General features: G+C 46.9%; 2 protein-coding genes across 9 annotated transcripts in view; one reads left to right on the top strand and one right to left on the bottom strand.

Moving 5' to 3' along the window:
- GC (GC vitamin D binding protein) overlaps positions 1-13,967 on the bottom strand; it is a 134,382-nt gene that overhangs the window by 89,679 nt on the left and 30,736 nt on the right. The gene's annotated exons all lie outside the window — the stretch shown is intronic.
- Positions 1-13,967, top strand: part of SLC4A4 (solute carrier family 4 member 4) — a 204,985-nt gene that overhangs the window by 169,775 nt on the left and 21,243 nt on the right. For all 8 annotated transcript variants that reach the window (XM_051617728.1, XM_051617731.1, XM_051617729.1 and 5 more), the window contains 6 exons: positions 1,601-1,734; positions 5,933-6,204; positions 8,603-8,673; positions 9,392-9,580; positions 11,711-11,824; positions 12,452-12,613. In XM_051617728.1, coding sequence (XP_051473688.1) covers positions 1,601-1,734; positions 5,933-6,204; positions 8,603-8,673; positions 9,392-9,580; positions 11,711-11,824; positions 12,452-12,613 — 942 coding nt within the window. The remainder of the gene's footprint in view (positions 1-1,600; positions 1,735-5,932; positions 6,205-8,602; positions 8,674-9,391; positions 9,581-11,710; positions 11,825-12,451; positions 12,614-13,967) is intronic.

Here is a 13,967-nt window from a genome sequence, read left to right as displayed (position 1 = left end):
GATGCTCTGGCCGCGAAGACCTTCTCCATGAGTAATGCAGGAGGAGGGGAGGGAATGAGCCATGCGGATGCTGTTCCTGGCCCCCAGGGCATCCCTCTCGTCTCCACAAGTCCCCCAAAGGCAGCAAGAGAAGGCTCATGGGCTCCTGGCCATATCACCTCTAACAACCTCCACACTCCTGGTATGAAGGGCCTTCCAGCCAGCCCAGCTTCCTTGCACTGAGCCCTGTGGGGGCTGGTAGTGATGAGCATCACCAACAGCACTTAGAAATGGAAGCACCAAGGATGTCACCTCCTGCCAAGGCAAGGTTGTTTCTGTCCATGCTGCAGCAGCCTGGCTAGGTGGATGAGTGAGAGAATGTTTGTCAGGAACGGGTGGCTTCTCAACCTTCCTTCCCTTTTTCTTCTCTGCACAGCTATCGTGCTGCTACTTTTGTGACCCAGCAATAGCACTGCTTGACCATTGGGATTTGGAGATCGTGTTTCTGGCCAGAAAAATAGTTTATGATTCCTTTAGAGAAAGTTCTGCTAGTAAGTTAGTAGAATTTTTTACAAAACCTTCTGCTCTCCATAGTAACATACTCATTTGACATATGACAGTATGAATATACTTCCCTCAGTGTAAGCAGAAACTCGGGTCTTTCCGAGAAAGACAGTCACAAAACGTAATTTAAATTCTTCATGTTACCACTGATAAGTCACAAAAGTGACTTATACAAGTGTAAGCAGATTCATTTCCATTAGAGCAAGGAGGCAAGGTCCAGCCAGTTCTGCTTTTTTTGTAGAAGGCTGCATGCGCAGTCACTAATAACTTTTTATGTCCACTTACATTTTGTCCATATTTTGCATTTTAAAAGTAGATGTTGTCCAGCTATAGATGGACATGAAAACCCAAGAATGCACCAAGTGTGCTCTTCTATCCTTCTCCAGCAAAACTGTTTTGCCCCATGTGCCAGAGGTAATTTAGAGCCTGTTAAATATGGAATTTTTTGCTTGCTGGTGACATCTGATGAACTTGGGTCTCAACACATGACTACTGGGTGAAGTAGCCTTGTTTGGTTTGTGTCTCACTAAAACAGTTACTTGAGAGGCGGCTTGTTTATCTAGAAAGATTTGTGAAAGATAAAACCCCACCCTGCATTGTCCGGGAGGGTGTCAGCACTGTCCCCTAGCCATGCTCTGCCAGGTCTGTTTGAAGAGCCATGCAAATTCCTGTCATTGCTGTCCAAGATGTGGGAGATACTCAGGGAGATCTCAGATCCTTCAGGTGGTCTTTGAAAACACCTTCCCCCCCAATATAAAATATTTAATAGTGTGAGATGTTCAAGGAGTTCTCAGATCCTTCAAGGGGTCTTTGCAAACACCATCCCCCCCAGTATAAAATACTTAATAGTGTTACTAAGCTCTGGGCCTCAGAAATAAACATGAGCACATCTTTGTTTGCAGTGGCAGGAGAGGCCAGAAGATGGTCTTCCCTTAGTCTTGGACATACCAAGAAACAGCATGTGACCACTCGCTGCTGTAACTGCTCATTATCTTGCCAGAGGGCTGACAGAAAGGGTTATTCAGCCCAACTCACTTCTCTCCTATGCCTATCCTAGGGTGTCTTGGAGAGCTTTCTGGGCACAGCTGTCACCGGTGCCATATTTTGCCTTTTTGCTGGTCAACCTCTCACGATCCTGAGCAGCACGGGACCTGTGCTCGTCTTTGAACGGCTCCTCTTTAATTTCAGCAAGTAAGTACCCAGGGAGGGGGGGGGGGAGAGGAGGGAGGAGGGGAGGAATGTTTCACACTAATGAAATACTAGCTAGGGAATGAGATGGCTGGCAGTGGGGAAGGAGAGGATTTAGTGTCTGAAATGAAGCGTCTCTTTGTTCCTTGTGGTGGTTGCAGTGCAATCATACCAGGGATTTTCAAAGGCACGCGTGGCCCAGAGCACTGCCTGCTGTGTGGGGGCATCTCTCCTTGGGGCCTCTTGGAAGTTCTTGGCCAAGTATGTCCTGGATGAGGAGTCTGCAGAAGTTACAGCCAGTGTGCACTTCTTCCCCAGCTGCTGCATGGCTTTTCCCTGTGTGTTTCCCATAGGAGCAAAGAAAGGGATCCAACTCTCTGTGATTTCACTAACAAAACCCTGCAGGTCTCACAGTTACCAAAAATGAGTCCTCAGAGCATTACTCACTGGAAATAATGGCTGTTGCTTATCGAAGTGAAAGTTCCTCTGATAGCAACAGCAATCCATCCGTGTTTGTTCCCGGAATTCCTCGGTGGAACTGTGCAGCACTAAATGATCTTGGGTTTTTTTTTTAAACTGGTATCAAGAAGTTCTGCTCCCTCCACACCATGTTAAGGTTGATGCAGGAATGAGAGGTGACACCCAGAGCTATAGCAAGCTCATTTTGTTAGGGGTTCTATTTTCCTATTCCCACTTCTACAGTGCTGGCAAAATACAATGAGAATCCCTAAAGGAATCAGCATATTCGCTAGCAATTTGCCATGTATGACTGCTGATACTTTGGACAGTGTTTTGTAAGGAGATCACTTTAGGTTACATACAGAATGCCCCAAATCACTTGCAGCCCTCCCTTCCCCCATCAGGGAGCATTCCCGTCATTGCCAGTTGTGAGAGACTTCTGTTCCAGGACACAAATGAGGAGCTTTTGGAGTTAAGCTATCACTAGGCTTTCTTTCAATAGCAGTTGCCTGTGATGGGGAGCAGCCTTTGGGGGTTATTTTTAGAAAAGGCCTATTGAATTATTAAGCTGAGCTTGGCTGCAGGTTGCAGTAAGGCAGGAGACATGGCATATGTGTGCTTGTTTAATTGTATCTCCTTCCTCATTATATTTAATCTCTGTGGGTTGTTACTCAGACATAATTGGGAGCATGTCATCGTGTCTTTCCTGTGAACACCCTCCATGTTGGAGAGGTCTTTTGAGGTCCAGGGCTTCTGCTAAGGCAGACAGTATCCTTCCGTGTGATCCCATGTAGCATGGCTACACAGGACTCATTTGGAGTGAGATGATTTAATTTGGTTACTTAACTCACTCAAGAATACTTGTGGCAGTGTGAGCCATGTCTGCATAGGGAGAGCCTCCAAAAAATGGACAGAAAATCAGACCAGTCCAGGATGGGAGTCTGGAAGCTGCTGCCAGGTGAGAGCTCTGCAGCAGAGCAAGAAGGGGGGCACCTTTCATTCTTTTCTTGGACTGGAATAACTGAATAAAATCAGGAGTAGACAGGCTGTAACTGTTTGCATCTGGCTGGCAGGTAAAAGCCCAGTTGCAGGATGCAGAAGGAAAAAAGGAAGATGGAAAAACACCTTATCTAGTTTGGGGAGGGAGAAAGTGGTTATTTTTAACCCAAGGTGGTTATAAAAGCTATTGTCCTGCCACCCAGCTGGAGCAGAATGGCAGGATATTCTGAGGGAGTCTTTCTCACAAGGAAATTGGAATCAAGTACTGTGATTTTTCAATAATGCATTTGCAGTTGTTCATATTCACAACAAGTTTGTTCCCCTGCTGGTAGCAAAATTAGAAAGACTTCCCATGTACTGATTCATTTGAAGTTCGAGTCTGTGTTTGTGTGTGTGTATGGAGAGTTACCTCAAAAAGCCTCAGGTGCCCGCAGGAGCACATTGGTTGTGTTAGTGGCAGCGGGGGGTGATGCTGCATGACACCCAGCTCAGCTCGAAGCCTGCCTGGTGAGCCCATCCAGAGTCTCTCCTGTGCCCGGGTCTGGGTCTGCAAGCTGGCAGCAGTGAGCAGCGAGGTGCTGGGCTCCTTGGCAAAGCAGGACCCCAGCCCTCCTGCCTTCCAACCACAAAAGTGGGCTTCTGGGAGAGGTTCCTCTCCAGAGACCTAGAAAGGAAGATTAATCACAGCAAAAGTACTTAGGCTGGTGTGTTGTGTGTGTGAAGTGTCCTGTGCTTTTCCATTTACACTGTGAGCTTCACAAGTGCTGCAGGGCTTTGAGGGGTAAAAAAACCCAACAAGTAGTTGAAAACCTTTTGAAATTATTCAGTGGTGTGTAGTCAAGGTGGGTCTCTGCCAGCTGTCCTATCCACACTGAGGCCTTGACTCCAGATACTTCAGAGAGCTGTCACTGGGGTCTCTTATTATTTCCCCCCTCTTCTCTTTTTCTAAATCGTCACTTTGTTTCCTCCTTGCTCCTCATCCAGGTCAGACTGTCAGTGGGAGAAGGCTGCAGGCTTCCCTGAGATATGGGTCTACAATAAGGAGAAAGCCTCACTTGAAGGGCTTGGTTTGAGTGCAGATTCCCAACCCTACCTGAGGCGACCTGACATGTGACCCAGGATCCTTACCTGGCACCCTGCCTGGTCTGCAGCCTTTTCTGCCATTTCACAGTCACAGGCTGCAATTCCCTAGTTGAGCTGCTCCTTTATCCTCTACTACCCTTTTATTCTCTACCACACACTAGAAAATCCCCTTCACACCCCTCCATTGGCCAAGATTTCTGCTGGGGGGGGGGCAGGTTCTTGGGATGCACTGTACAAAACTGCCTGAAGTTTGCCGCCATGGGGGAATGCTGACAAAGGGCAGAGGTGTGTAACAGCACACTCTGTCTACCTGTAAATAAAAACAGGTACACGGGAGATGCAAGGACATTTTTTACACTTGTTTTTTTTAACTCTGCGCAGGTTTGAGGGAGTCCATGGGCGGTGGGGACTGGCGTGAATGGTGGGACCAGCCTGTAGCCAGCTCTGAAGGCAACCAGGCTGCACTCATGCTTTTTATTTAAAGGCAGGCTCACAGGGAGAGACAGTTTTTCTTACAGCACTTGGTGTAGCTGGAAGGAGGGGATTCACTCCTGGGCCCCATCCCCTTCTCCCAGCTTCCCAAGGCGGTTACCTCCTGGCAGGGCCTCACCTGCTCTGGTGTTCATTTTTCATGTTTGTTCAGCCCCCAGATCCTGCCTTGGGGCTCTGAGCCGTCAGGGCACGGCAGCCTCCAGCAGCAAAGGGGCCAACAAACTTCCCAAGAAGGGACAGTGGAGTTGATTCCATTGTTCTCCACAGACTGCCACGTCCTGGCACCAGGGTTTGTCGTCTTCTGCTTTGTACTTCTTGACCTTCTCCAGCCAATGCTTTGATTTCTGCAGATAGTGCAAGGGCCATAAAGGTGGAGGCGCAGGCTCCTGAGCGTGAGGCTTGGCAGGAAATTGCTTTTTTGAAGGAGGTTTGTAAACTGCATCATGTCTTCAGTTGGTGGAAGGCTGTCAGTGTTGAGCTGCTCTTGGTGGGGACAGCTGGATATTTGGGTCTTTACAGCTCTGGGCATGTTTGCCAAGGGAGGATTTTTACTTGAAGCCCAGAAAGAGCTTCAGTTTACTGGAAAAGTTTACTAGGCCTAAGCAATGCTTTCTTCATGCTTTTCTGCCACCTCGACTGTTAAACTGCACCACACACATTTACTGAGTGGACTGGCTGAAAATCATAGAGTCATAGAATGGTTTGGGTTGAAATGGACCTTCAAGACCATCTAGTTCCAACCCTCCTGCATGGGCAGGGACACCTCCCGCTAGACCAGGTTGCTCAGGGCCCCATCCAACCTGCCCTTGGAACACTTTGAGGGATGAGGCATCCACAACTTACCTGGGCAACCTGTGCCAGTGTCTGACCACCCTCACACTAAGGAATTTCCTCCTGATGTCTCACCTAAATTTCCCCTCTTCCAGTTTAAATCCATTACCCCTTGTCCTCTCACTACAAGCCCTTGTAAAAAGTTTCTCCCTGGCTTTCTTGTAAGACCCCTTGAGGAAAAGGAGGAAGTTAGCCCCTGGGAATGCACTCCTTGAGTCTAAATGAGCCCAGGTCCCAGAGTCTGTGCCTTCACCACTGCTCTCTGGGAAGTCCCAATCCTGCCTGGGTTTATCTAACTCTGGTATTTTCCCTTCCTGCCACACCTGTCTTGTTGCAGAGACAATGATTTTGACTACCTGGAGTTTCGTCTCTGGATCGGCCTGTGGTCAGCCTTCCAGTGTCTCGTCCTTGTCGCTACTGACGCCAGCTTCCTGGTCAAGTACTTCACCCGCTTCACTGAAGAAGGCTTTTCCTCCCTTATTAGCTTCATCTTCATTTATGATGCTTTCAAGAAAATGATCAAGCTGGCAGATCATTACCCCATCAACTCCGAGTTCAAGGTGGATTATATCACGCATTACTCTTGTGCCTGTGAACCATTAGATCCAGGTAAGAGAATGTTTAATTAGCTCACCAGTTTGCAGATAGGAAATTGTGTTTGCTTTCTTTTTCTGTTGTGCTGCAGTCCAGACAGTAAACAGGTAGATCCTTCTTTATCAGTTGTCTTCCGATATCCTATCTTAGCTGTATTTTGAAGCTGAATTTCACCCAGAATGCCAACTGGAATGTCTTTATAGCCAGCCATCCCGGGGCTTCTCCTGTGAGCATCATTACCAAGGGAGAAACTGTCTCTGTACTTTTGTCTTCTTGCATCCCCGTGACTGTTAATTCTGAAGGGCATTCCTTTGGGAAGTGGGTGAAAGGGCAGAAGTGGTAGCCAGGTCACTCCTGGTATCTGCTGTCGTATTCAGCCAGGTGCAGGAGCTGGATGTATTCAGAGCATTGCCCAAATGTGGGTGGTTTCCCACCTCCTGGCTGTGTGTACAAGTGGAAAAACACAAACAGTTCCTTGCTAGAGCAGAAGGGAAGTTCAGCCTATCACTGGAGTGTGGGCTGCAAGGCAGGTGGAGCCAGCATATGCATAGATCTGGCAACACAACTGGGAACAAGAGGTCACAAAACCCAAATACAAACAGGAGTCCCATTAGGGAAGCTGTGACCACTCCTCGGGCTCCTTCAAACAATGAGGAGTGAGTAAGAAACTTGGTTTGGGCTCAAGTAAACTTAAACTTATCTCAACATACCTGTCAAACAGGAAGAGCTTCTGGCTGCCACGTCTGTGGAAAAGGTGTTGGGATTTGGATTGGAAAGCTGCATTCCCAGGAGTTCTGTGCTTACCTTAGTTACTATGTGTAGGATCTCTGCAAGCACATGGGTGTTGGTCTAATTCTGCTTCCATTTGAGCAGCAGGGTCTTGTCTTTCTTGATATGGTCCATGCTGAATTGAAAGGCTGGAGTTGCTGACAGCAGTCTGTCCAGCTAGTCCTCTGGAACTTGGCTCCAGCCACCTCAAGCTCTCCTACACACATCTGCATCCCTTGGTGGCACTTTGGATACATCACAGCTTCAGGAGCTGCCAAAGTTGAGGGAGAAGATGGGAAACAGCAAACTGTCCAGGAATGGAGCAGCTAACAGTGATCCCATATTTAAACTCAGTCCAGGACAAGCTCAAAAAAACAATTTGAGGCTTCTGCGTCACGTGGACTTTCTTGCACCTCCAGTCAGTGTCTCTGAGCTAACACACAGTGCTTTATAATGTAGGTCAAGAAGTTCAAAGGCAAACCCAGCAGCCAGACCCCTGCTCCACCCCATTTGAGCAGCTATCACACCCACCTAGCAACTGCTGAGCCCAAAGCCAAGCACCAGGCAGCATGTGCCGAAGTGGCTCGGTGGCCACACTGGGGAGACCAGAGGTCTAGAAGCTTGCAGCTGCTCCCTGCAGCCCATGGGTCCTGACTGACCATGCAAGGAAGATGCCAGAGGCAAAACCTGCAATGATGACTCGAGGCACAGCAAATCCATGTCTTGGCAAGAGTCGTGAGATCCTACTTCTCAAGAGCCCGGGCAAGATTACCTCTGTATAAAGATATCCTACTACTTATTTAGCCCCTAGTATGACTTCAGTAGTAGAAAAGGCAAATGCACTTTCTCCAGCCAAACAAATGCAAGCTGTGCAATGTTTTAAAACAACTTACCTGTTATTATCAGGCATGCAAGCAGATGCGAAAGCTAAATAAAACATGAGGACACTGCTTGATGAGCCTAACTTCAGGAAGGATTGCATTTCTAAGTGAAATTTCAAAGACATGATTTCTTCTCCCGTGTCCTGCCGCCATGACCCGAGAAAGAAGGGCTCCGGGAGTGCCAGGGCCATAGAAAGAAGGGATTCAGGGCAGCAGGACGTGAGAAAGAAGGAGGCGGGGTCGGCAGGGCCGGAGAAAGAAGGGGGCCGCCCCTTTTTGCAGAGAAATCATCTCCATCCTATTGATTTCAGCTGCTCTTTACCTTCTGGTTTTTTAATTCAAAATACATGTCTGTGCTGGTTTCTGAAATGCCTTTTGCTTTTCTGGATATTTTTCAGGTTGTGCATTAATTTTCAATTAATAATTAGTTCTGTGGATATTTGTTGTAATCCAGGAATAATTGGAAAAAAATTGCAAAACCATGAAATATTCTGCTGTCTGTCTTTCTGGTATTTTTTAAGTGTCAACTCCAAAAAGACCCAGTTAGGTTTGAATTGTGTTTCCCCCAGCCTTTCCTTCCCTTTTTTTGTGTTGGCTGCTTTTAAGTTGCTCAGAAACAATACATTTGGTTCACTTTCCTTGAGCAAAGAGATTGCACGTAGTTTGATGGAGTTAACAGGTAATTTAATAGTTGAAAATGGCTTTTCTTCCTAGCTGTTTCAGCACCACGCTCACAGCGTTCCTTCTGCTGTCCTCTCTTGCAGTTAATAGCTCGTTATTTAATGGGACGATGGTGCCGTCAGCTGATGAGCTGTTCTCTTCCTCTGCTGGAATGGTGAGTGCCCTTGGGAAGTGGGGATCCTGGAAGTGTGTCAGCACCATGTGTTTTGGCTGGGCTGTGCCCAGAGACTAGGAACTGGTGTCCTGAAGAAAGCTCTCAGGCTGACACTGCCCTGTTGCCCATGACACAGTGAAAATGTGACGCTGCTCCTTTGGGCACACTCATGTGACCCTCCGAGGGTCCTTCCTTGTGGTTCTGGATGTGGAATACTGTGTGCATAGTTTGGTAATAGACATTACTTGCTAATGGGGGCCACTTTCTTGCAGCCTGCTGTGTGTTGGCAGGATGGAATTGATTCTTGCAAGGGATTAGTCAGATCCTAGTGTCTGGGACTGTAGTGGATGGAGTGTTATGGCCAGCCCTTCCTTTGAAAGGTCCTTTTTCCATTCTCTGCTTTGATTTTTTTCTTCTGGCTTTTGCACATTACACTCCAGTGGTGAGCTGTGGGTGATGAGGAGAAAGAAACTGAGCTTGCTGAGGTCAGGTACATCTGTGTTTGATGTGAGGAAGTGAGATGAGACCCAGCAGAGCAGTTTTCTGCTGAAGAATACAGACCCAACCCATCTGCCTTCTTCACTGCCCCATCTCTGCCAGCTGGCTGCAGTCCCTGAGCTTAGCTCTGTTTCCAGACCCCTTTTTGGAAGCCTTAGAGTTTCAGAGAGTTAGAGCTGCACAGCATTTGCATGAGCATATGTTCTCTTTCTGTCTGCAGCACAACTCCACCATTGACTGGTCATCTCTGACAACGAAGGAGTGCTTGAAATACGGAGGGCGACTTGTGGGCAACAACTGCGGATTTGTTCCTGACATCACCCTCATGTCTTTCATCCTCTTTTTTGGCACTTACACCTGCTCCATGGCCCTGAAGAAATTCAAGACCAGTCGCTATTTTCCAACCACTGTAAGTGTCTCCTTTCACCCTCGCAGTCTGTTCTTTTATTCTTTCAGAGTGCAAAGATCAGCCTTGCTTTTGGTACAGCTGTCATGCACGCAGGGGAAACGCTTTGCAGAGAGGACAGGTTGTGTTGGTTGAGAAAAGTGGTACTAGTTAACCAAGGTATGTCGGGGATTGTTTACCTGTCACCCTTAGTGTTTTTGGAGAGCACAGGTAAGGCAGCAGAAGAGCTAAAATGCGGCATAATCTGCCATGGGGATGTGGCAGTGACTTTAGAGGTACTGATGCTGACACTTCCAAGCTGAGATACAATGATGGAGTTTCTCAGCCTTAAGAAATCAGAAGAGTCCTTCAGGCATGTGTAGTTTCAGCTGCCATTTCCAGGCTCAGATACAGAGCTTCATGTGCTCTACTGCCTCTGGGACAGGACACATGGCATTCTACAGAGCTCAGACAACCCAAAGGAGCTGTTCATCGGGTCAAGAGGTCTTCCCTTTTTCTAGCCAAAGGGAGTATTTGGGGAGAACAAAAGGAGCCCTGGGCTCTCTCACCAGGTAGAGCTGGGTAAATGACCAGTCCAAACAGAACAGGAGATCAGAGACCCATCTTTGATGTGACCATGTAACACAGGAAGTACTCAGAAATTAATGCAAAAATGTTGAAATCCACTACAGTCCTTGTCCACTCCACCTGTTAGGGTAGGGACCTACAGCAGAAATTCCCTCTCTACTCTGAGGATTAGATGCAAAAATAAGGATGACCTGGAAGAATCTCTGCCTTGATTTAAACAAGAATTTTCTCAGACTTCCAGCCAGCTTCTCTGCACCTCTCAGGTGCATCTGCTTGTGTGGTCTGCCCAGTTAAACTTAACCACAACAGACATGAGAGCTGCTGCTTTCCCTGTGCACCAAAGCCAGATTTCTCTCCGAGACCTAACCCCCTCATTTTTGGCAATCTGACACGGAGGGATTTATCCTGTGTGGATGTTTACTGTTCTGCTGTGTTACAATTGAACTTCTATTGTTTTTAATAAAAAGGAAACAAATTCCATCTGGACTGGAATGCAGCTCAATTTATTTGTAACCATGTGAACCCAGGAAACCTGGAGGGAACAACAGCTCGGGAAAGATCACAGAGTTGCAGACAAGCACAGTGGGTCCTGCTCAGTAAATTATTACATCTCAGGGTCTGACCAGTGGCAGCTTTAACTTGTCTTATTTCAGTGACTTCAGGAGAGTTGCACTCTTAGGGCATGTTGAGGATTTAGTGGAGAAGCCTTGTTTGTTTGTCTGTCTGTCTGTTTAGGTTGATTTAGTCCTTGAACAGAAAACATTATCTCTGCCAGTCCCGAAGAACATCTCATCTCCTGTGGATGTTTGGGTCTTCCCATCTTCTAAAGGGAAGTTTGTGACTGGTTCCATTGTCTGGTCTAAAATACCATTTCTTCCCTCCCCTGTTTTTTTTTTTTTTTCAAATCTGCTTTGCACAATCAGTCATATTAAAGGAATGGAATCTGGGGATAAACACAGTACTTTTTGTTAAAGCCACATACCTTAGGAACCCTGTGATAAAACAAGAAGCTGAATCATGTTCAAAAGCATTCAAAGAGCAGAGAAAAGCATGACTATGTGCGCCCTAAAAATAGGAGATCAGAATGTGACAATATTGATCAGAATGTGACATGTCAAAAAAAGTCACAATGTTTTTTGCTTTATTTGTAAATGTTCAACATCTATTAATATTGGAAGTTGATCCTGAAAAGTCTCTTTGGACAATGCTGCAGAGGAACAAGGTCTCCATACCCGTGGTGGTTGGCTCCTGTCGGATGTCACATCAGTGAGGCTGCCTTGACAAATTCCTCTGGGAGTTTTTCACAAAAGCAGTTTTCTTTTCCCATGGGCTTCTTTTCATACTTCCATTTAGGCTTCCTTGTGTGGCTTTTGGACAGTGCCACAAAGTCCCAAGGCACATGTAGGCAAATGTCTCCAGGCAGGACAATGCACACCTTTATTTCTATGAAGGGAGAAACCATGAGCTTGTGTTGCCACTAAATGCAGGGATATCACATAGAAACTACAGCCTGGGTGACAGAGCTCATAGTGCTAACTACAGTCATGATGTCAACTTCTGTTTCAGGCCCGGAAGCTCATCAGTGACTTTGCCATTATCTTGTCCATTTTGATTTTCTGTGGAATAGATGCCCTGGTAGGTGTGGACACACCAAAACTAATTGTGCCAAGTGAATTCAAGGTATGTTGTTATTTCTTGTTTGGTGGCCTTTGGAAGAGCTTCCCTTTTCTGTCCTTCTGCCCTGTGTAAAATGACTTGCCCTCAGAACAGGAGAGTAGTCAGCTGTCTGGAAAGGACCATTTTACACAGATGAGACCCTTTCTATTGGCATAATTTTGGTTGGCTGATTTATCTCTTAAATCCAGCCTCCATGCTTAGAATCAGAGAGTTATGGAATCATGGAATCATTAAGATTGGAAAAGACCTCTAAGATCATCAAGTCCAACCATCAACCCAACATCATCATGCCCGCTAAACCATATCCCAAAGTGCCACGTCTACATGTTTTTTGAACACCTCCAGGGATGGTAACTCCACCACCTCCCTGAGTGGCCTGTTCCAGTGCTTGTCCACTCTCTCAGTCAAGAAATTTTTCCTCATGTCCAATCTTAACCTCCCTTGGAGCAACTTGAGGCCATTTCCTGTTGTCCTACTTTGAACCTTTTGTTATTCTTAATGGGGAGAATTGTGAAAAACCTCAAGTGTCTCCCTGTAGTCCCCTTGCTGCTGGAAGTACAAGTGTATTTAGGATGTCATCATTCCTACGTGTGACTCTAATGCAAACTTTCTTTTCCTTGCCCTTAAAAGCCAACCAGTCCCGAGAGGGGTTGGTTTATCCCACCTTTTGGAGGGAATCCATGGTGGGTCTACCTAGCTGCAGCCATCCCTGCACTGCTGGTGACCATCCTCATCTTCATGGACCAGCAGATCACAGCTGTCATTGTCAACAGGAAGGAGCACAAGCTCAAGGTGGGTGCGCTTAGTGTCCTGCACGTGTCTGGCTGCACCAGAGAGCTGCCCTGTGTTTTTTGTGGGCCAGAAGTGGAGGAGGGCCCATGGCAGTGTTGGATGTACATACCACCTCAGCCACAACAGTATTTATCTTGTATTATTTTGGGAAGTTGACTGGGGCCAGCAGAAGGCTCTGATCACTTGTTACCTCACCACTGGTGTGGCAGTGCTGGGTCTTCCAAAGAGCCTTTCACTCCACAGGCTCTAGTTCTTTAGAGGAACTAGTCCCAAACCCCAGTCCAGCTAACTCAAATCTCTCTAGCATCAACTGATTCTTAGCATCTAATTTGCCTCCTCCCACCTTCCTCCCACAAAGATGGAGGGTGATTCCCCATCATCTGCTGATGATTTTAGGGAAAGCTGCTTTGTGATTGTGGTCAGTTTTCTTCCTGCACTTCTGTCTTAGGCTGTAAGCAGGTACTCAATGAAAAGGAAAGTGAGAGTGGGTGGGTGGGTCCACCAGCTCATGCAAGTATCCTCAGAAAGTGCCTGGTTTTGGGAGCTTAGGCTTGTGGTGGAGAGAGGTGGTGAGCTTGGAAGGGCCTCCTCTCTCAGGAACTCTACTTTAACGTGACCCAGGACCTGTATTTTCATTTGCACAGCACTGTGTGACTGCATCCAAGCCAAAATCTCTCTCACCTTATCACCACAGGCAGAGTTCCTGTGGGTCTCATAGGCCCCTCATGCTGTGTTTATGGTGTAAGAAGATCGCTGGCAGACATTCCCAGCCAACAGAACAAGGGCTTTTTTGTGTGGTGGCCATCCCTGCTCCCCAAGGAGGCTTTGAGGTGGCAGGACCCCACCTTGGGGAGAAGGTATGGCTAGAGAGGGCCCAAGTATGACAGCTGTGTTGGCAGTCCAGTGCTGTACAGTAGTAGCAATAAGCTGAAGAGATTTGGGACATACCAAGGGCACAGCTACAACTGGATGTTATTTAAAGAAGAGCTTTATATCTGCTGACATAGCCTAGAATGTAGTAATGTTTTTAAAATAAACTTTCCAGACCAGTGCTATGCACTTTTTAATGCCTGTAGGGTTTTACCTTTCCCTGCACCATTAGTTCTATTGAAAAATATTAAATTCCTGTCAAAGAAAACTCTGCCTTCCTGCTCACTGGACATGTTTCAAGTGGTCTAACCTGTGAGAGTAAAGACTCCTTCAAAACATGGGTAATGCTGAGTCATTACTTAGCTACCTGCTCCATCAGTTATACTGAGAGCTGTTGGGAATGTGAATGGATGTTTTGCTTGAAAACGAGGAGAATGTTTTGATTCATATGGTCACTGTGGGCATTAGACAACTGATGTGTGAT

This window comes from Apus apus, chromosome 4, assembly GCF_020740795.1.
Source record: "Apus apus isolate bApuApu2 chromosome 4, bApuApu2.pri.cur, whole genome shotgun sequence".
Taxonomy (NCBI): Eukaryota; Metazoa; Chordata; class Aves; order Apodiformes; family Apodidae; genus Apus; species Apus apus.
Note: the sequence above shows the minus strand (reverse complement) of the source record. Positions and strands in the feature narration are given on the sequence as shown.